Source organism: Echinops telfairi, unplaced genomic scaffold (genome assembly GCF_000313985.2).
Source record: "Echinops telfairi isolate 266 unplaced genomic scaffold, ASM31398v2 ScPeMD7_4225;HRSCAF=4972, whole genome shotgun sequence".
NCBI lineage: Eukaryota > Metazoa > Chordata > Mammalia > Afrosoricida > Tenrecidae > Echinops > Echinops telfairi.
In genome coordinates this window covers 24,527,692-24,551,254 of record NW_022108124.1, presented here as the reverse complement: position 1 = coordinate 24,551,254, position 23,563 = coordinate 24,527,692, and the positions used below count along the sequence as shown (strand labels likewise).

Genomic DNA, 23,563 nt, shown 5'->3' with positions numbered 1-23,563 from the left:
GAGATGGGCTGCAGATTGGGAAAGGGCTTGCCCTCTGTGCACACAGCGCACAGATGAAAAGCAGAACATTCAGCTTTATCCCGATAACCTTAAAGAGTGAGAAGCTGAGGTTAGGCAGGAGGTGCCCACAGGGGTGAAGAGAAGGGAAAGGGGAGGGGTGGTCATCTTATCCAAGACAGCATTGTGCTGTGGACAGACTGGGTATAGAGAGAGATTCTCCAGTTCTGAAGTGGGGCCTTATTGTCCTCCAGAATGGAGAAAACATAGAAACTGTGAGCTTGGGAAAAAGAAGACGACGTTGGATTCAGGATCACTACATGTGAGGGTTTCATCTGAGCTCACCCAATCTGTACGGAGTTGGAACTATGAGTTTGGAGCATGGGAAGGGAGAGCAGACGTTGGGGATGCTGGATTCGTGGTTAGTGGCCATGGAGCCATGGTGCTGGTGAGAAGACTGAGGCGGAGTTAAAAGGGGACAAGAAGATGAAAGAGTCGAGGGGAAGTGACAGAGTAAGGCAAGACCGGGAAAGACCAGAGACTTCAGAGGAATGCCAGCTTGTAAGGGTGAAGGGCACAGAGCCCAAGAAAGAGATCCCGAGTGAGCACAGAGACCAAAAGAAACATATTGGTAACTAGAGGAATGTCCCACTGGAGCTAGGCAGTGAAAAATCATTTACTATCTTTAGGGAAAAAAGTGGAAGAAAACATGCATTTTATTAGTTGAGAAGAATATACATTAATTTCTTTCAGAATTGTATTTACAAGTACACAAACTGCACTGGAAATCAGATATACATTCTCTTTTTCAAACCAAGATGAGAAACAATGTAATTAAAAGTCAGATAATTAGCTTGGAAAGCATGCCAATGGCTGTATCCTGTCAGTGAGTGCTTAGTTTGTGGTAGTTAACTGGGGGCTAGGAACATATGCGAACCTCATGTAATAAAATATGAGGCTTCATACACCAGACAGAACAGTACAGTTTAGACTAAGGGGGCTTTTCAGCATAGAGATTATATTTCTAAGAAAAAATATATGCAAATAAATAACTTGCTCTTAGTATGTATTATCCAGAGATGTCAGCAGACGTGTAGGGGAAAAGCATGGTAAATTACATGTGGAAAATGGGCACATTAAATTCTGCTGTGGGCTCTGACACGGCCACTTAGGGTTGACTGGCTCTGCAGGACAACAGGCGTGCTTTAACTTGATTTTTCTACATTATCCCACTCCTATTTTAGTAAAATCTCCCTGGGAAACACCGTCCTACCACATCTAAAGTCAGGGACATGTTCTGAATAATCTTATCGCTTTCATTTTACAACATTTTAACATTTTTGCTCTAAATCGGCTACAAATATTAACATTTTCTTCTAAATGCATTTTTGGGGATTATTTTATGCTGGAACATATATCTAACACTTCAATGCATATGAGAGTTCTACACTGAATTTAGAACAATTAACTAAGGCCAAATATATGAAATACAGCCATTCTTTCATATGAATTACAGCTATTTACCATTTGTAAGTTTATAGGCTAGCCACTAGGTGGCGATCTCAGTGAATTTTTATTACTCATTTCATAACTCAAAAATCATTAACTGTATACTATGCACTACAAAATTGGACAGTGTATCTAGTTGGTTCACTTGAAAATGTTTCTTATTCTGGCGTGGTGTTAATTTTTTGGCATCGAGGCTTAAGTAGATATTTCTTCAAAGAGCAGAACCAAGTTTTAACAAATGTTTTCTTGCACAGATAGGAACTGGCAACAGGAAACCCAGGACAGATGAACTCTCAGGACCAGCAGTGAGAGGCGACACTGGGAGGGTGGAGGGAAGGTGAGGGAGAAAAGGGGAACAGATTATAAGGATCTACATATAACCTCTGGAGAAGAGGGTGAAAGGAGACGTCGGATGGTCTAAGATATGACAAAATAATTTACAAATTATCAAGGGTTCATGGGGGAGGGGAGAAGGAGAGGAAAATGAGTTGATACCAAGGGTTCAAGTAGAAAGCAAATGTTTTGAGAATGATGAGGGAAGCAAATGTACAAAAGTGCTTGACACAATGGATATAGGTCATGGATTGTGATGAGTTGTACGAGCCCCCAATAACATGATTTTAAAAAATAAAAAGAAATAAAAACATCAATAACTTTAAAAACAAAAGCAAATAATGGTGGAGTTTTTATTCTAATCCTCATTGAGTTCAGGCCCTGGAATGGAGAGTCACTAGTGCATGTAGTGTAAATTAGGCTGAATGTTTCTGAAGGACAATTTACAATGATGGGCATACATCACTGGGTTATACTTCAGGTTTGTCAAGATATTTTGAGCTCAGGGAATGACCTGGATTACAGCCACACAGCACGGGACCCCTGGAGGCACCATAGGCTGAGCACTGAGTAGCATGCAGACACACGAGGGGAACATGGAGAGGACGTCCCGAGGGAGAGAAGACACGTGAGGCACCTGGACCCGAAGCAATGCCTGTCATCACCCTGTACATGCGGGGGTTGATTCTCATCCTTTTAGAACCCAGCCCTAAAAAAATCTTCATACACCTTGAAAAATACATTGAGATAAAATAAGTAAAGAATAGTCACTGTACCTTGTCATCAATCCCAAAGCCATTAAAATAGATTAGAAAACGTTCAATTAGTAAATACATGGTATTCTAGGAATTTTTATAACAAGAAATATGTGTTTAAACAAAAGGCTGATTAAAATTACTTTCGTGGTCAAAAGTGTACTTTTAATTTTATTTCACATGTTGCCAAAGGCTTTCTAAAAAATATAGAAATAGTCCCCAATTCTACTAAAGCATGCAATTTTGTTCTGAGTCTCTATCAGGCAAGAGTACTTATTTGATCCATACTTCGCACTCAGTACCCTCACGTCTCCCTCTCTGCATGTCTCCTACCATTTATCCCACTCATAACCCAAGCAGGCCCGTCGTGACCCTGCACTGCTGGACACGCTACTCTGTCTGCAGGCACGGTCCAGTTCTCCTCTTCTTTGATTGGGAAGCTCCATCTCATGCCCGTAAAACGGACTTTCTCAGTTAAAGCATTCCTGAAATTCCTGGCAAAGTCAGTTGTCGCCCAAGGATCTCACAATTTTCTTCTTCGATAGCTTGTGTCTCCTTTGATGTCACACATCTCTTCTAACTGACACCCAATAAACTGATACCAAATTAGTATCCCCTAGTTGCTGCTCTCAAGCATTCCCTTCTTGGAATGGGAGGAGGCGGACTGTTCACCGACCTGGAGCATAATGGGACATGTAGTCTGGAGGGGCGGCAGGTCTTGGATCTGGAGATTTGTGTTGATTCTCCATGTCACCGGCTGGGTGTTCAGGAGCTGTTGGCACAACACCTTGTTGGGGAAGAGAAGACATGATTTATCAAGAAAGTGTATTTCTTCATTTATGATATAAATAACAGAAGTAAACTCTTTTATTTCTTATAAAATGATACACTTTATAGACATTATGCATAATTTATTTATGCATTTGGTAGCTTTGGTGGTTTTTTTTAAAAAGACTTAAAATATTTTTATTAACATAAAGTTTACATATCATACAAATCAATTCTCAAGGATTGTGCAATCATCACCATAATCAATTTTAGAAAAGTTTCTTCTTTCTTATACTTGTTATTAGCTCTTCATTTCCCACCAGCCTCCCTGACCATACCCCCAAGAAACCATTAATCCAGTTTCTCTATATATAGATTTACCTACTATGGATTTCATACACACAATTAAAAAAACATACAAAAAATAAAAGATAAAACAAAACAGAGAAAACCTTGTGTTTAAAGAAAGCAAAAAATATTGTAAATGAACAAATTTAAAATGGGCCAAAAGGAAGGTTAAAGGATAAGGTGTCACAATTTAACTTAGCTGCACATCTGCAATCATATAATCTGCAATGCGTTGTCTGACAGCAAGGCTATTCCCTTCACTGGGCTATGGTCAGAGGGAATTCACCGTTGACTTAATACCGGTAATACAGGGGCATTGAAAATGGATTTCAGGTCTCCACTGTCATCCATAGCCTTCTGCAAACCAGGTGTTCACAATTTAAGCTCTGATAATGTTCCCTCCTTCAGTTTGGATTTTATTATCTACAATCCTTGCATCATAGTATTTATCCCACTCATGACCCAGATCAGACTTTTTTCTGTTCCACCAGGTGGACTTCTTCTGTGTGGACTTAGCTGATACCTCACTAGATGATTGCTTCTTTTAAGGCAAACCTTTAAGACTCCATGCATTATTCTTTATGATATTTGGGCAGTATATGATTTATTCACCACTCTTTTCTATATTACCCATATCTTCAGTGACCTCTTCCTGAGGGCAAGTATAGAGTAGGGCCACATCATCAGAACTAATTGTTCTCATATTAGGGCCTCGATAAAATGTGAGCTCAAAATCCATTCATATATCTATGGTTTACATATGCCCCTGGGCCCCTGTAGAGAAATCATTATCGCTTTATTGGAGAACATTACAAATCATCCCTAAATAGGAGCCCCGGTGGTGCAGTGATTACAGGTTGGGCTGCGCTCTGCAAGGTGGACAGTTCAAAAACCCCAGCAGCTCCTCGGGAGAAAGACTGGGCTATCTACCAGTACGCAGTTACAGGCTTGGAAACCCACCGACAGGTAGCTTGCGTCAGCACCGACTCGATGGCAGTGAGTTCGGCACTTAGACTGTTGACTTGAACGGATTAAAAAGCTGAGTGCATGGACACTATTTACACAAACACTGCGGGCTGCGCATAGGACAATGCTCAATAGCACTCAATCTGAAAGGCAGACCCCTGCCACTTGACTAACACAGCGATGTTTCCTTTCTAGTAAAAGAAAATTGAGCAGCTATCTTGCGCTTGTGATCAAAGTGAGCTGTCATACTAGTGGTTCAGCTGACCCTTTCTTTCATAAATAAATCTCTTCCTAAATTGCAGGAAGTCTTTTTGTATAATTTATATAAAATAATGTTATTATATAATGTGTCAAACACCAGCAAAGATAAGAGTAAATCTGATTCTTCTCTCATAACCTTTTTGGAAAGTGGCCGTGTCTAAATAAACCCAGGTTATAACACTATGAACGCTTCATGGCTTAAGAAGCAGCGAGACGGGATCTCATTGGCGTCACCACTGGACGACATTTGCCTTATTCTTCCCACAAACAACCTGGGTCACTGTGACGATGGCAAGGGAGCTACTGGGGTCGCTTTCCAGAATATCCCACCCAGACTTCTCACTGAGATTGGAGACGTGCCTCCTCTGCTCAATATTAGGAATCATTTGTCATCTTTGAAAGAACCGGCTGACTTTGATCTAACAGAAAACCAAGCCCCATAAACGTGTTTTGTTTTGTTTTTCCTCCTGGACACAGTTGCTAGAACACCCAAGGCCCCCTCTCCAGCCCTCTTTGATTCAGGCAGGCTTTTGGGGCAATTACTTTATTCCGTTTTCTCTTTAGGCCTGTTCTTCAGGCCTTTACTAGTGCTTCAAACAGCCTTTAAATATGAGTCACTAGAATCCCTTTTACGTAACTCAGTTCGCCAGGCAGCATGGCCACATGCATAAATGACGGCTTCTGGGTTTTCTCTCTTCGCTTCCAAGCGGGCCCTCTTCTCCGAGCTACCAGTGCTGTTCCCCGTGCGTCTCTGTTGTTCTTAGATGCCACGCCTGAAGCCAGTTCTGACCCACAGGGACCCTACACACAGAGAGCAGACTGCTGCTCCCGTGCCCTCCACACGACAGCAGAAACAGCTTCAAAATAAGCACACACTCATCGCTTCATGAGGCAAGTCATCACACGAGCCACATGACTTAAAACAAAGGGCTTACCTGACATTCTGAGGCGTTCTTATTTATCCTGAAAAAGAAAACACGTGCGTGACTTCAGCGACATTAGTAGATGCACACGCTCTGTCATGTTAACACGTACCATATGTTTCTCAAGCACCTTTCACTCATTCCTTCAGTACACCCAGAAATGCACATGGGGAGCTGATGAGCCCAGACACTATTCTAGATGGGAAGAGGCCCTGCGAATGCTGTGGGCTGCACATTGGGCTTCTAATTCCAAGGTCAGTGGGTTTACACCTACCGGCTACTCTCAGGGAGGAAATGAAGCTGCTCCCGTCAAGATCTCTCATCTTGTGTCCGTTGGAATCCACTTGATGGCAGTGGGTTTGGCTGGGTTACTAGCTACAGATATGAAAACACAGCAACGGACCAGATACCAAAGGCCTCCGTCCAGCTGGAGGTTACATTCTCAAAGGCAAGACGTTAAAACATGTGAACCCGTTTATCAAGTTACATTTCCATGCAGAGTTATATAGAAAACAAAGCAGAAGGTTTAAAGGGGGGCAAGGACTGCTGGGGGCAGGCGGGCAGGGAAAGCCCCTCCGAGGAGGTGCCTTGCTGCTGTTTGAACGACGAAAGAAGGCGCCGCGCTAAAGCCTGAGAAGAGTTCCAGGAAGACAGGGCCCAGTGCAGAGTGTGAGACAGGAACGAGCATGAAACGTCCACCGGGAAGCTGACCCACACGGGCTTGGAGCAGAGAGCCGAGCTAAGAGGTGGAGACGGAGGTGAAGTCATGCGGGCACACCGTGACAGGATGTGTGGAGAGTGCTGGACCTTGTATGGGACTCTGGGGCAGAGCAAGAGGAGCAGCACAGAGGTTTGGGGACTGTGACACAGTGTCAGGTGGGCTTCCTGGTCCAGGTAGCCACAAGCCAAGGGACCCAGGCTGAGAGGCTGAGCACCAGAGGCAGATTTGATTGCTGGTTGAAGAGAGATGTTGCTGTGAACCAATGGCTCTACATCCTCATTATTTACTGATCCTGACTGTGGGAACCTCTAAACTTCCCGAATCGACCCCCATCATTGTGGATATTGTCTGTGAGTCCTGTGTGGCCACTGCAAAGAATCACAGAACCCAGCAGGGAAGCGCAGTGCTGTGGGAGGTACAGTGGGTGTCAGCGTGGGTAAGGAGGGAGGGCGCGTGTGGGCCCATCTGGTCCCTGTCCTTCGTGTCTGGGTGAGCATGAAAGTATGCCGAAGCATACCAAAATGCCAGACCCAATTCAGGGCCTGCCAAAGCATTTAAGGATTTAGTCCTACACCTTCCATTAGAAGAATCTGTGGTGTTTACAAAAAATAACTACGCTTTTCTAGAACTTTAAATTCTGGACACTCCTAAGCATGCACCCTGGAGAAAGTTGTATACAGTTATAGAGAGGAGGTGTATAAAAATGTTCTTGACACCACTGTTCACAATCAATGAAACTGAGAACATACCCAGTTCCATTGATGGTGTACACTGCCGACTTCTGTCCAGCCATTTCTGACTGAAAATACCCCGTTGTAGACTGGATAAACGCATTGTGGACCTTCGTACAGCAGAGCAGTGTAGTAGCGGGGGTGGGGGGGGGCACCCACAGCCACAGGCATCAACAAGGATGACTCTCAGAAATAGAATACTGAGCAAAAAGTGATGTCAAGAAAATACCTACAGTATGTTTCCATTTTTGAATGTTCGAGAGCATAAGAACTACACATTTTCCCCCAATACACATATGGAGATAAGGCAGAAAATCTAGCCAGGAAATTAATAATACACAATTGGGGGCAATGGTTAATATTGGGGTGGGGCCAGGGGCCAAGTGTTTAGGAGTGATCTAAAAAAGGCTCTAAGATCTCACTAGTGTTCTGGCTCTTCAGTAGAAGGACATGTGACTGGTTATTTTAAATCTGTAAACATTACATGTGTTATTGATTATGCCTTTTTCTACGTGTAACATTGTTTCACAATAAACAGAACCAGTTGACAGTAATACATCTATTCTGGCTTTAAGCTCTTTCTAACCAAATGTCTGTTCGAGTTATTAAGTCTGAGGATTCTCAACTGTTAAGGAATTGGAATGAACGCTTACTAGAACAGATTTTAAGTGTGTTAGGGAAAAGTGGTTACACATCTATCATCTATCTATCTATCATTATAAAAACAAATGTGGCAAATATTTAACAATTGATGACTCTTCTTAGGTGAAGATACATATTTCAACATTTCTATCAAAATAAAAATTTGAAGAAAAACGAAGTACAGAAGCAGGACCCTCAACCCTGAAGTAGTACGTTGAGGGATGAGGCCCGAAAATCTCTATTTTCAGTTTCATCCTTCTCCCATGGAAGGGTTTATGGGTTTGAACTGCTGACCTTGAGGTTAGCAGTCAAGTGCTTATCCAACAGGGCCGTCATGGCTCCTGCTCAAACCCACATTCTTAGGGAGTTCCAGGTGAATCAGGATCAGGCATACCTGAGAATGGCACAGGATGAAGAAATAGGGCATTTCTCAACCAGGTCTGGAGAGATCACAATTCACATCTGGTTCAAGTGACTGTCATAACTTCGAAAGAATTAATATATAAAAATGCAGTATCAATGAATATAAGCAAACTAAGCTCTCCGTAGAGAGTGCCTCACAAACTCCAGGAGCACAAAGCGTTTATTCACCTCTCCTCTCCCCTCTACATTTCTCATCATATTAGAATCAGTCTCCTTTTCGACAACTTCACCATATAGGGTTGACAAAAAAGGTGACCCAGGCAGGTGCGACCAGGAACGCTCACTTAAAAGTGCTCCTGATTTCTCAATCTCTTAGCCACTGCCAAGCCTGCCACAAGTTGAAGAGACTGCTGACCTTTGGCTCTCCATCAGTGGAAGCCACATCAGCAAACGGAGCCGCTCTCCAAACAGGCTAACGGCACACGGGGCCAAGCACGCCCCCTGTCTGGGCCTTGGCATGTTCAGGGTGCAGGCTGCTCAGAAGGGTTTCCGAGCGGACTGGAATGTAAAAAAGAAAGAAAAGTGACATGGACTGGAAGGGACAAGGTTGGCTGAAAGCTGAAGTTTGCTGCCTTGAGAGGCGGCCCTGGTTTATTATTATCCTTCAGGAAAGGACCTGCCCTCGGTGACTGCTTGCTGCAGGCAGCACGGCCGCTGCCTTAGATGCTCCCTCCACCACAAAGCGCATGCAACATGGGGACGAGTTCACGACACTCACAGAGCTCAGCACAAACAGAGTTCTGCAGCTCACACCAAGGACGGACGACACTTCCATCACAAAAACGTGACACCTGGCCAGCTCTTTCAGCTGAGCAGGAGCTCTAAGGACGTGCAGGTTACGCATCGACTGCTCTGCTAACTGCAGCTTACAAGGTTGGCACCCACCAGCTGTCCCGCAGAAGGAGGGGCCTTTCAACTCCCATACACAGTGACCGTCTCGGAAACTCCCGGGGGCAGTTCCACCCTATCCTACAGCATGGCTAAGGATCAGCAAAGACTCCTGAGTATTTCCTGGAAGCTGTCCTAGTGTCTGGGCAAGGGAAGTTCTGAACACACAAGACACTTGCCAAGGGACAAGGCTGGGCCTCCTGCATCTATACCCTAACCCCCTGGGCCCTGCTGCTAGTTGCTCCAAAGAACAGGTCCGCCCTGGAGCGGTTAAGCCCCGTGAGTAGCCCTGCCAAGTGGAGCAGAAACCGGGAAAAGCTATTCAACAGGGAGCCAGGCCTTTATAAGGCAGCATCCAACGGCAGCAAAGGCCCTTTTGCGGGAGCTCAGCTAATTTCAGTTTACAAGCAACGTTGATTCCATTTAGCTAACATTGCGAAGGATGTGCTTCACGTGGGTGGGCTGCGGTTTTTAGGGGCAATACAGGTCACAAGAGTGTCACGGCACATGGTGAACACACAGAAAGCGTGTGACCATTAGTCACGCGGAAATCGCCTTTCTGGATGGCCATGTCTGCTCAGACTTTCTGAGACTACCAGCTGACCTCGAACCAGATTTGGACGATAGGTTTCCTACCTTCTTTGGCCTACCACCCCCTTTTCAAAAAAATAAAAATAAAAATGTCACTCAGTGACTCGTGGAGATTAAAAACTTTTGTATCTAGCCCATAATCCAGGATAAAGTGCTTTTACTTCCCCACTAGCTGGCACAGTGGTTTTGCATTGGGCTGCGATCTGCAGGTTCCACAGTTCAAAACCACCAGCCACTCCTTCAGGAGAAGAGTGAGGCTTTCTACTGAAACCCACAGGGGCAGCTCTACCCTGTCCTACAGGCAGACAAACTCACTAGATGACAATGAATTTGGCTTATTTGTTTGTTTGGTTTTGGTATATTGTTCCAGCACCCAGGAGGGAAGAATTGCCCCTTTAGGAAACACGGATAAAACTCGCAGGGCAGAGAAGCAGCGCAAGCGTGCACATAGGTTCTGTCCAAGACACTAAGCAAAAGTGATCCAGCCTAAACATGGCTGGCAGTGGTGGCACTTCTGCTCAGTGACGTTTCTTCTGAAACATAAGTCAGAAGTATATATATATAGTAACAGACTATCGGCACTCACACCCCTCATTCGAGACTTTGGACCTTTGTTAACGGGCTTGAAGACTGTCACATTACTGGAGATCAGTATATTTAACCTGGAAATTCTCTGAATTTCCACCAAGAGGAAGCCAATGGGCTACTTTGATTGGAAGTAGCAAAATGCAAGCAAATCGAAGGAGCCCTGGGCTACAACATATAAAAATGCCCAGGAAAAGGACAACAGAGACCATTTTTGACTGGGATAAACTGGGGATTTCAACATGAATTTTTTTTAGGTGTTGGAAAATAGTGTGGCGAGGAAGAGCTTCAACGAGTCAGCCACCAAATCATCAGGATGGTACGACAGCTCGAGGTCTCACACATTTCTTCTCAAACAAAAGAATTAATTTTGGGGGGTTGGAGGTGTCACAAACTATCTGCACTGCACGTGTAAACAAACGGTGTACAAAACACTGCTTCTCAGGATCACTGGGGTCCCTCCCTGGTGTCAGGAGAAAGTCTTCACCGCCAGCTGTTTCTTAAAAGTTTCAGTTCTTTCTCTCATCTCGTTGGGGGCACTTTGGGAAATTCTTTTGAAGACTAGCATAAGTGTGTGTGTGTGTGTGTGTGTGTGTGTGTGTGTGTGTGTGTGTATGCCCCCCCACCCCCGCTACAGAACTCTGGGTATCATTCCCCTCCATCCACACACCCCACATCCGCTTTAAACTATAAATGCTATCATTAACTGAATGACATCAGGTGCTTCACCCCCTTTTTTTGTCTTTTGGTATTTTTCTTTATTTTTTTAAAATCATTTTATTAGGGGCTCATACAACTCTTATCACAATCCATACACACATCAATTGTGTAAAGCGCATATCTGTACATTCATTGCCCTCATCATTCTCAAAACATTTTCTCTCCACTTAAACCCCTGGCATTAGGTCCTCATTTTTCCCCTCCCTCCCCTGCTTCACCCTTTTTTTGGTAAATCACCTTTTTCTATTTTTTTGGTCTGGCCATCTTCCAGGTGGAGGTCAATCCAGAGAACAGCTATCACAAGAAGCACACCTTAACATTCAATGTAGATTTCAGACTCATGCCAGGGATTTAAAATGGAGTTACAGCTCCACTTTTAGACTTTTCCACTCACACATACAATGTGCCTCTAGATTTAGATGCCCCACACTCTCCTCTTGATTATAGATTTCATTTAAAATCCTTTTGATCACACGTAGGTGGATGTTCTTTTCATGCACAGACTGGTCCTTTAGATGGTCCCTTCTTCTAGGACAAACCTTTAAGACCCCCAGCACTATCCTTCTGATAGCTGGGTATCATGACTGCTATGTAACCTGTCATGTAGCTATGGGCTCAACTTCAATGGCAGTCTCTCTGCCTAAGTATTGGCAATGTTTCTTCTATGGTGGCAATGTGCTAACTCTGAGTCTGTGCTGAGAAAACAAAGACTCTGGAGAAGCAGTTGCTCCAGTATAGGGGTGCTCGGAGTCAGAATTGTCTCAATGGCAGCTAGTCTGGTTTTGCTATGGTTTGTGAGGGGAAAGGAGCTCTGGTGGTACAGTGGTTACGCACTGGGCTGCTAACAGCGAAGTCCGCAGTTCAAAACCACCAGCAACCACTTGGGAGAACTCTTCTGTAAAGAGTTACTTACAGTCTTGGAAACTCACAGGAGCAATTCTACCAGGTCCAATGGGGGCTCTGAGTTGGCATCAGCCCCATGGCAGCAAATTTGGTTTGGGGTTATGTTAGGTGAATGGTTTAAAGAACCTTAGCCTATCATTTCAAAACCAGCCAGACAGGGCAACATCCAAGAACATGGCACAAAACAGTAAGTCTAGTTATAAATCCTCAGTACCATGACCGCATATATAATAAAAAGTGATATAAAGGCTCAGTGACTTTGTTTCTACTTATGTGATCTTGTCCCTGGATCTTGGCGTGGGCTATCAACCTCATATGTGACTTTACCTCTGACCACTGGCCAGGTGAGCGCAAGTCTAATGTTCATGGATGTCCCCCTCAGGTGAAGGCAAGCTAGTCCTGAGCACACACAACTTGAGGAGGGATGCAATGGGAATTCTTCCACCAGAGACCCCACCCCTGGATGGTCCCCAAAGGGCAGGGATACTGCTCTGCCTTCAGTTTCTTCTAAGATTGCATGAGCTGCCGTTTGTTTCTTATCTATTATTGGTTCTTCTTTATCATTGTGAGCCCTAAGTTCCCAGGTTGCTAGTAAGGGGCTTCAGGAGAACTCACTATCCCACACGTTGCTGTGTTTTTCTCAGCTCCTTGCTGTTTCTGGTCCTGCCTAGCATACCCCTTTCTTTCTAGCCCGTTGGTTTCATCCAGGTGGGCTGCTCCTAGCTGCTTACTGTGCTACTGGAGGCAGCTGCTTGGACTTTCTGCCGGGACCCTACACATGACCAACGCCCACCCCTATGTAAAACTGTCCATGAAAAAGTTTCATAGGGTCATAAGTGGGAGCCAAGGCACATTTGTAGGGACTACACAGGAAATAAGCGTCCCGTGATCTCCCTCTGTCCGTAATTGAGGGCTGGGAGGAAAGTGGTCACTAAACAGAGTGCACTGGAGAGAGGAGTATAGACCACCAAAGGCCTAAACCTGACCTGAATCAGTAAAATTGTGTCAGCTGATCCCCTCTTGGATGCACGCTGGACCTGATTTGGTTTTCAGCATTTTCTGTATTTTTGTTTGTTTATCTCAGAGGTGTTATGTCATTGGGGTCACCCTCTTGAAGGTTTGTCATATGTTTTTCTGTTTTTCGGATTGATGAACCTATATGGACAGTAAGTAGAATAAGGGTGGGGGAGGGCAGTGGTGGTAAAACGGAGACAATGTCAAGGAGTCCAGGAAATAGAATAATGTTTGGAAACTGATTGTGGTAGCAATTGTGCACTACTGTTTGACGTGAGTGAACTACGGAATGATATATGTATTAACTCCCAATCAATAATAAGACCTTTTAAAAGCACAAACTTAATACAAATTAATTATAAAAGTAATGTAAAGCCAAATAGAGTCATTTCAAATACTTGTGACAGTGATATCCCTAAATATAAATGATTAACCTTATTTAAAAACCTTTAGTTATACCATATAATAATCTTGAAACAATATTCTATATATCATCAAGTTTTAAACATCGTAATTAAAGTGAATGAGTGTGTAGAGTAACTCTCTTAGTTAAACCTCCTGGATTTTATGCAGTCAGATTTAAAAGAAACAAAGTTGTGTGTATGTTTAGTACCTAGAAATTAAAATTAATAATATTATGACATAGTATGACATACCTGCTGTCCATTATTAGACAAAATATAATATTAAGAGATAACACCAACATAATTTTTTAATCCGAAAGAGAATCAGACACCTCTTTTGTTAAATACAAAAACCTCTTAAACCAAAAACCAAACTCACTGCCATTGAGTCGGTGTCAACTCACAGCGACCCTAGAGGACAAGGGTAGAACTGGCCCTATGAGTTTCCGAGACGGCCACTGTTCATGGGAGTAGAAAATCCATCTTTCTCCCTTGGAGTGGCTGGTGGTTTCAAACTGGTGACCTTGTGGAATACAGGCCAACTCATCCATTGTGCCAATAAAAACCTTGTAACATTTAAAAAATAAATATAAAAATGTCTTTTGACATTCTATGAAGCTTCAAATAGTTAAGAGGAGTTTATCATGCCCAGGAATTTATTCTGTAAAAATCCTGCTGTCAAGACAGAGTACACAAGAATAAATATTAGCTTTTTAACCCAATAACCAAGGAAATTTTTGATATTTTAATAGTGAGAAAGTTAATTCTGTGCTGTTCAATATTGGCATTTTAAAGATTTTTAAATGAGTTAACCTACTTTTACTTGCAAATAAGCAATAACCTTGATCATATCAAACAGTAATCCTTAATAAATACTTCAATATTCCTTGTCTTTGTTGTAAATATATGTATATATGTTTTTATACTGTAGTCCTTTTTTGTTAATGAACACATTTACTCTTATGACCCAAATACACATACACATTTATCTATTGTGGCAGTTACATAATCTCCTGTCAACTTGTGAAGGGGTGGAGATTAGCCTGTCAATCAGGCCATAGGCAATAATGCCTCTGTGTGGGCATGGCCTTCTCCTGAATTTTCTGGGAACTCCTGTTTTCCTCCCTGGAGGTGGGACACACACACTCTCTCTGCTTCTTCTTCCTGCTGACAAGCCACATGGAGCTTCCCTGATGAAACCAGATCCCTGGAGCTGAAGGAGCCACGTGGAGACCCATGCCAGCACTGATATGCTTCCACTGCCACTGGATCCACAAGACTTTCCACCTGTGGTCTTTCTACACTCAGCAACATTGCATGTGTTGTGTGAGTCTGAAGAGGCACTTATAGAGGTATTGGACACATGGGCTAATGTCGGACTTATGGACTTGATCTGCACTGGGCTAGGATGTTTTTTTAATATACAATTACTCTTTGATATAAAGTTCTTTCTTATACACATGAATGTCTGTTACACTAGTCAACCCAGTGACTAGTGAATTTGTTACAACTAGTCAAACACATCTGCCCTCTGGCATTTGTTTAGCCTTTATTCAAGTTTCCTCTTCTACCGTCTATATCCTCATGCTTAGTTAGCTTCTATTAACGCTCATATTCTGGCATATTTGTTTGTGACAAAACTATTTTCTTTTTCTCTCTAAAAAATCAACCTTCTTTTTAAAATTTTCCAATTCATCTTTCCTCTGACTACATACAATTCACTCTAACCCTCTATGACTTCCTACATCCATCTAGTTTCTTTTTCTCATCTTGGCTCTATGATTTTCTTTGGGTTTTATCAAGACTCATTTTCCTTCTCATTCTGGAAGAACTAGTATCACATTCTGTAATAAATAATAAATCACTCGGAATATCTTGCTTTCGACGTTGTTTGAAACACAAAAAGGTCTGTTAAAATCAATTAATTCTCCACAATATTGACACCATTTAACCCATAAGCAACCTCGTTTTTAAACCACATTAGTTTTGTTGTTGTTTTTAAGGATGAACTAAAAATGTCACCTTTTTCTGATATAATTTTGTAGCAAAGTTTCCTAGAATAACAATTAAAAGTCTAGGGTCTAAATCGGGAAGTAGCTTTTTCTTTCTTTCTTTTAAGTAGTTTTTTTCTTAGAAAAGTAAAAGAACTGAGACTTTTTGATTGCCTTTACCTCGATACAAAAGCATAAGCTTAAACACACAAAGCTCCCAGAACACAGTGGAGCAGAAAAGAGATCCCCCACTGCTGTCCAGTCCAGACTGACTCATAGTGACCTCAAAGGGCACGTAGAGACTGGACCTCTTTACAGGAGTAGGAAGCCTGTCTTTCTTCCCCAGAGCAGCTGGAAGTTTCAAATTGCTGATCTTGCAGTTAGCAGCCAATGCATAGCCACCACGCACCACCAGGCCTCTTAAAACTCAAGTTTATAAAACACCACACAACATTCACTGATAAGGAACATAAGACAGCATATAATATTCAATTATAAGGAACCCAGTTTCTGAGTGTGATTATATCTACAGAGTTATGAAAGCTTCTACAAAAAATTTCTCATCCCATTTATTGGTCCTAATGCAAAGTAAACCTAATAGCACAATTGTAATCAAATCACCAGAGACAGTCTCTGGTCACTCAACTCTATCAGCTAATCAGTTCTGTGGCCAAACGTGGTTCCATCACACTTTTGTGTTTTCCTTTCCTTATTAAGCCTCACCCACAAAGTAGGACTAACTTCCTCAGATGAGCCCCAGAGGACTCATCTGTGGAATCCTGCTTGTCCCATTTCCATCTTACACTGTGAGTAAAACTCACTGCAGGCTGGCTATACTTTCCCCCGCTTAGCCCACTATAAGTCTCTGTCCTCCTCTCTTCGTAAAGAAGGCTCATCGAGGACTCTCTGCAGTCTCTGATAGGCCGTCAATCTTTCTGTTTTGTCTACAAGGTCAAAACTAGCCTACAAGGTCAAAACTAGCCAACATTTGTTCTTTCATTGGTCTGGGTTACTATTCTTAGACATGGTGCCCACATAGATTGGTCAGTCTAAGGGTTCAGGGTTAAGGGTGCAGGCTGACCTGCAAGCCTATCCTCTGACCAGTCTAAGGGTTCATAAAGGGGGAGCAAAATACAAAGAGAGGAACCTAAGAAAATAAGCAGGTTTTAAAGTAAGAGCTGTAAATATTGAAAGCCTCCACAAGAATTTTTAAAAACTCAGTAAAACTTTGTACAAGCAAAGAAACTCTGCCAATTTCCTGTTACCAACCAATCCTTCTTCTCTGGACTACCTGGCAGGACTGACCCTGGTATCCTCACAGGAACGTGTCACCCATTGTTGGCTCAAAACTGGATTTCCTTACATGATTAAAACCCTGTTCTTGGAAAAGTAGCTGGTGTCCTGTAGTTTTTACGGGGTTCTTACACTCCAGGAGCTGATCTGCGTTCTCTCTCTCTCTCAATCTGTTCTCCTTTAGCTCAAATGCTGCACTACAGAAAACTGAACATTATAACTCTATAGTAGTGTAGGGTTTTGTACTATAAAATTCAAATGAAATGATAGATGTGTAAGTGATGGAAGCAGTATTATAAGTGAATTTTGTTAAAGGATTGATACACTTCTACATATAAGGAAAAGAGTATATTTCAAATTTTCAAGTTTGATATGCCTCATATTTCACAAAAGAAATTCAGGCTTCATGAATATAAATTAATGTGCTGAGGATTCTAAGTCAGTAAACACATCTTACTTTATACAACAAAAAGAAAGCTGTTAGTCTTTGCTAAATGGCTGATGTATAATTTTCCCCCCCAACTTCATAGGAAATAATGGTTATCTAATTTTAGTTGTTACATGCAAGGTAGACTTCGAGAAAAGCCAAAAGTGGACACAATACACACACACTGAGATGGTAGAAGCAGTATAGATTCATGTGCACAAAGTCAAAAGAATGCAGACGAGCATAAGGGAAAAATGAACAGCACACTTGGTGCTCATTCGCTGCCATGGAATTGATTCAGAGCTGCTCTGAAACATGGAAACTTTACAAAAGTAGCCAGTGTCATCTTCCTCGCTCAAAGCCACTGGCAGGTTTGAACAGCTGGTCTTGAAGGGAGTAGCTCAATGCTTAACCCACTACACCATGAGGGCTCCTTATAACTCTGATGTATACTGTCCTGATTTTAAATTAGCCAGTGTCCCTTTTCACGTTTTAGATTTTGTTCTGGTTGTTGAGTGCCATCCAGGTGGTTCTGACCCGTAGAGACCTTCTGTGCAACAGAATGAAGCACTGCCCTCACAAGTGTCCTGTGTTTAAGACCACTGGTGCAGCCACGGGGTCATTCCATCTCACTGAGCGATTTTTGCTGCCCTTCTACTTTACCTCTGACAACATGCTGGCTCTCTAGCCATACTTCTTCCAAAATAGCTTTATTTATGTATATATACCATATATATGCGAATATAAGGCAAGTTTTTCAGCACATTTTTAATGCAGTTTTTGTAGGAAAATTAGGTGCCTTGGCTGATATTCAGGTCAGGTTATACTCGAGTATAAATGGTATATATTTTTTAAAAAAATTTTAAATCATTTTACTGGGGGCTCGTACAACTCTTATCACAATCCATCCATCTATCCATCCATCCATTGTGCCAAGCACATTTGTACATTTGTTGCCATTATCATTATTTGTCCTTTTAGCAGTACATGATACTTCCAATAATCTTTTCCAGCACCATAATTCAAACACATCAATTCTTCTTCAGTCTTCCTTTCACATGCCTCTGAGGCAACTGAAAATACCATGGCTTGAGGCAGGCACACCTTAGTCCTTAAAATAATATCCTTGCTTTTCAATACTCTAATGAGGTCTGATGTGGCAGCTTTATCCAATGTCATACATTGTTTCACCTCACAAGCCCTAATTGTGGATCCAAGCATGATGAAATCCTTAAAAATTGTGGTAGTTACACAATGTGGTATCAACTTGCGAAGGGGTGGAGTCTAGCCTGTCAATCAGCTTGTTGACAGCTTGATGGTCACAGGTCACAGCTTGATGACCTCATTTGGAGGTCCCACAGAGATAAATAGCTCACTGGAGGCAGAATATACACAGACTCTCTGCTTCATCTTCTGGCCAACAAGACACATGGAGCTATGGTAGAGTCCTGGAGCTGGAGGAGCCACGTGGAAACCCCTACCAGCATTGAGATGCTTCAACTGCCACTGGATCCACAAGACATTCTGCCCACTAGTACCAGACACATGAGCTAATATCCCACTTATGGACTTGATCTGGACTGGGCTGGGATGTTTTCTTAATATACAATTACTCTTCATAGAAAGCTCTTTCTTATGTACATATGAGTATCTATGAATTTGTTTCTCTAGTCAACCTGGGCTACCACAATAATTTCAATCTTTTCTCTATTAACCATGATGTTACCTGTTGGTCCAGTAGTGAGGATTTTGGTTTTCTATCCATATGAAACCTGCAATCCTTGATCTTCATCATCAGATGCTTCAAGTTCTCACTTTAGGCAAGCAAGGTTGTGGTTGCGTAGCGCTGATTGTTAAGAAGCCTTCCTCCAATCCTGATACTGCATTCTTCTTCATATAGTTCAACTTCAATGATTATTTGTCATACAGATTGAGTAGGTGTGGTGAGGAGACACAATCCTGATGCACTCCTTTCCAGACTTTAAGCTATGTAGTGTCCCCTTGTCCTGTTCCCACATTCATAGCTATCAGATGGAAAGCCCTGTGGAGTCAATTGGACCGATGTGGCTGAGTCGCATGGAGCACCTTGCAATCTGATCTCCCTTTTGACCCCTTTTGAAGTCGTTTCAATGTTTAAAGTCCTCTGCGTCTTTTCAATTGAGGGTTTTTCTCTGTTTTGTTTTGCCATTGTTGGTCATTTGTTTCTTGCGTTTTGTCTGATTTTGTGTATGAAATCCAGGACAGGTAGATCTAAAGAGAGAATGGATTAGTGGTTGCCCGGGGCCTGGCAGTGGAGCCTGGGGTGGGTGGGGGAGGGGTGCTAACAACAACGAGGGGTGAAGGAGAAGTGTGCTGTGAAGTCGATTGTGGTGATGATTGCCCAACTCTTCCTGATAGGGTTGAACTATTGAATTGTATGATACGTGGATTGTCTGCCAATCATACTCTTAAAAAAGCAAAACCAAAAACCAGTCTCAAAACCACCGAATTGATTCTGACTCATAGCAACCCTATAGGATGGGGTGACACTGCTCTAGTGGGTTTCGCAGGCTAAAAATCTTTACCAAAGCAGAAGGCCTCCTCTTTCACTCCTGGAGCACTGTTGAGTTTGAACTTGTGGTAGGCAGCCTTGTGAGTCCTCCCCTGCACCACCATTACTCCTTTGTCTCACTGGAAAACTCACTGCCCTCACGTCATTCAGACTCATAGCGGCCTAGTGGACAGGGCAAAACTGCCCCTGTGGGCTGACCAGACTCTAACTCTACACAGGAATAGAAAGCCTCTTAATTCTCCCTCTGGGAGACATGGGACAGGGCAAGATATGACAAAATAGTAATTTACAAATTATCAAGGGCTCATGAGGGAGCGGGGAGTGGGGAGGGAGGGGAAAAATGAGGACCTGATGCCAGGGGCTTAAGTGGAGAGGAAATGTTTTGAGAATGATGAGGGCAATGAATGTACAAATGCACTTTACACAATTGATGTATGTATGGATTGTGATAAGAGTTGTATGAGCCCCTAATAAAACGATTTAAAAAAATTGGAAAAAATTCTCCCTCTGGGCAGCTAGTGGTTTCAAACTGCTGACCATGTGGTTAGCAACCCAAGCATAACCACGGTGTTACCAGGTCTCCTTAGTCTCATTAGGGTGCCTTAAAAAAGGGTCCTTTCCAAACAGTGGCTTTCCAGGGATGTGCTAGGCCAGTTAGATTCAAAGCAGGGAGAAGGTTGTGGAAAACGTTTCTTTGAGATTCCCAGGGGGTAATCATGATAGATTTTCTAGAGCAACACATGGGTGATCATCAGGGCTTATTATAAAGGAGTTTTAAGAAAATGGAAATAAATCAGTGAAAGGGGAGAAAAAAAAGGAGGAGAAAAGAAAGTCATTCCTTAAGGGCCACTTAGTTTCCATTAAAAGTGACCCCCTCAAAAAAAATTGGAAATGAAAAATTGGTGGCAATTTGCACAACTTGATGAACATAATCAATGCCAATGAATTAATGGTATGTGTAAAAATGGCTGAAATTGCAAGTGTTTTGTTATTTATATTTTATATCAATAATAAAAAAGTTTTAAGATAAGGGGGCAAAGCTGTTTGCTTCTTGGGCAAGTGGGACAGGACCACAACCTTCCAAAGTTCAAGCGAAGCCCCTAGGAGAGTGCTGACAGCTCATCGTGGGAAGCTGATGATGCACTGGCTGGTCTGACTCTCACCAAGATCAAGTGCACACTGTCACTCCAGTTCCCTGGGAAAGCTGCGGAAACACAGCTTTCTGCAAAATATCAGTGATGCCCTGTGCCTGGACTTATCCTCCCCTCTGGCCCAAGGGCAGCTTGCCTAAGAAAAATTTTTGCTTCTTTGCATGTCCTCAGACAGTTGTCAAAAAGTCCTTTGTGTGGAAACTTGTCCCAAGATGCAGGGTACATGACAAGGCGTGTATGTAAACCTGCCGTGAATAAAGCTCCTGACCGTGGAGCGTCTACTGCGTCATGTGCCCCTGACCCCCACCTCGTCACTTTGTTCTTTATCTATAAATCTAGAGGTTGTCTCAATTGCAGATCATGTCCCTTTCGAACCCTGTCTGATTTGTGAGAGAGCAGGTCTCATTCATCTCTAATAAAATATCAGGTAAACAGTCCTGAATATAGAAAAAGTCCCTTCTTATTCAATATGATTTTGATCATATCACTATTGATCATTTTCTATCTTTATGTTGTATTTTAAAACTTTATTTTAATATTTTGAAAACATCTTCATAGATAGTATATGGATATTATCTCAATTAATTTCATATAAAACTTACGTAAGTACTTAAGGTAAGTACTACAGAAGCTCTGAGGCAGAGAAGCATCTACTCTTCCCAAAGGGGTACAGCTCATCCATGGTCACTTCCCTCAAGGCTACAGGATGCTGCTCCATCCGTCCCTTCCTGTTTTCCACTGCAGCTGCCTGCCTTTTGGCCACATGAGCACTCTTCAATATTTATTTTTGAGATGGGGGAAGTAGAAAATGAGAACAAGAAAATAAATACAATTCAGTGAGCCATATTTTCTTATCTCTGCAAAAATGTCACAATTCTTGAAAAGTAACCCAAGTAGAAATGACTAGTTCAAATATGCTTTCTTTACAATGAAACTTTAATAACATAATTGTGTAAGCAAGTATTATCTGAATAGTGGTGATGTGTTTATATCAGCGCATGCATTTTAGCTAAGTATACACTTGAGTATTATAAGTGGCCTACTTTATATGTGCCATTGTAGTACAGCATAAGGAAATAACAGCAAATCTTAAACTGAGCCAGTTTACATATTTTAGTAAATGTAATGGGACCAGTGAAGAAACACTTTCATGAAAAATTCCGTAGCAATTTTTCTCATGAGATGAATATTGCTCAGAAAAAAGACACTTCTCATGAGGTTCCCTAACCTTCCGCCCAGAGGGCAGTGTTTGCTGTGCTGGAGAGCTGCAGCAATTGCTGACTGATTGCTTCCGCCAGGACTGAACTGGTATTATACATCTAATACATTCAATGTCTTGGGCTCTCAACTGTAGATCCCAATTACTAAATATGTACTAGGTGCCAGAATCTTCCATGTATATTGATTTAAAGGGGGTCTTGTGATTGCCATTACATAGACGAGGAAATTGACCTTTAGAAATGAACAACTGACAAGCCCTTAATGAGATTAACCAATACAAAAAAGGGTAGACTCAAATTACGAAAATCATGAATCAAAAGCAGATATTATTTCCAACCTTTCGTAAAAAAAATTTTTAAAGATGTCAGAGTGATTATAAAGGAGCCCTGGTGGATTAGTGGCCTACACGTTGGGCCGCTAACCACAGTTAGTGGTTTGAACTAGTTGTTCTGCAGGAGAAAGAGGAAAGTTTCTACTTCCATAAAGACTTAAAGTCGTGGAAGCCTAAAGGGACTGTTCTATTCTACCCTATAGCATTGCTAGGAGCCGGAATCGACTTCATGGCAGTTTTAGACTACACACACACGGCAGACTGCTAGGCAATGGTATGACAGTGGGCACAGGTACGCTACTAATAGCACAAGTGACCAAATACAAAAATGAACTTTGTCACAACTAAAATAAATAAACGCTTCTAAGAACGTCATCATTCTGTTTCCTTTTACCTCCCGCCCCTCCCCCTAGGAACAGACAAACAACCAAACAGAAACAACCTCAACAGGGATATTTTTCATCCCACGGGCCTTTTTTAAGTCCCTTATGCAGCTCCTAAATACGTAGGTGACTAATTCCATGTGCCAGTCACTAAAATAAATACCTGAACTAATGGATTTCCAATGTTCCTTCCCATACACAAACTCTATCCCTCAGCAATCAAATACAATGACTCTCCAGGAGTGCGGTAGTGTGTAAGAGGCATCTGGAACGATTCTAAATATGCCTTGGAGCTTATTTATTAGAATGTATAGGCATATTTATATAGAATGCTTATTAGAATGTATAGGCCCAGCCACAGTGCTCACGTGTCAGTTTGTCCGAGTATCACCCTGAGGGTATGTTACACTGGATTCTAACCTCCGTCCACAGAATCAGGCTCAGTGGATCTGAGGTCAGGAAGAAGAAGTGGATTTCCCTCCAGGTGATGAGGATACTGAGCATTAGTTGTTCAAAAGTCACACTTTACGAGCCACTAGGGTCTGCTATACCTGAATGACCTTAATTACAAATTCATTAGATTCCTTCCCCGCCCAATTAAACCTTCCTTTCACTAATAAGATACTTTATCCAAATTTTCTGTCAAAGCTCATGTGTGAACCCGAGTTCATTCACTTTATACTGAATCTGAAAGAAGCCCAAAATCTGCTGTCCATGATTTCTAAGTGATATC

The 23,563-nt window shown here is 42.3% G+C and overlaps 1 protein-coding gene across 3 annotated transcripts in view; it reads right to left on the bottom strand.

Moving 5' to 3' along the window:
* PLSCR4 (phospholipid scramblase 4) overlaps positions 1-23,563 on the bottom strand; it is a 54,918-nt gene that overhangs the window by 22,795 nt on the left and 8,560 nt on the right. For 2 of the 3 annotated variants that reach the window (XM_013006116.3, XM_045295093.1), the window contains exons 2-3: positions 5,873-5,900; positions 3,271-3,381 (exon numbers count right to left, since the gene is read on the bottom strand). In XM_013006116.3, the coding sequence (XP_012861570.2) occupies positions 3,271-3,381; positions 5,873-5,879 (118 nt within the window). In that variant the 5' untranslated portion in view covers positions 5,880-5,900. Of the gene's footprint in view, positions 1-3,270; positions 3,382-5,872; positions 5,901-6,134; positions 9,834-23,563 lie in introns of those variants that run through there. The other variant, XM_045295092.1, reaches the window with a different exon arrangement.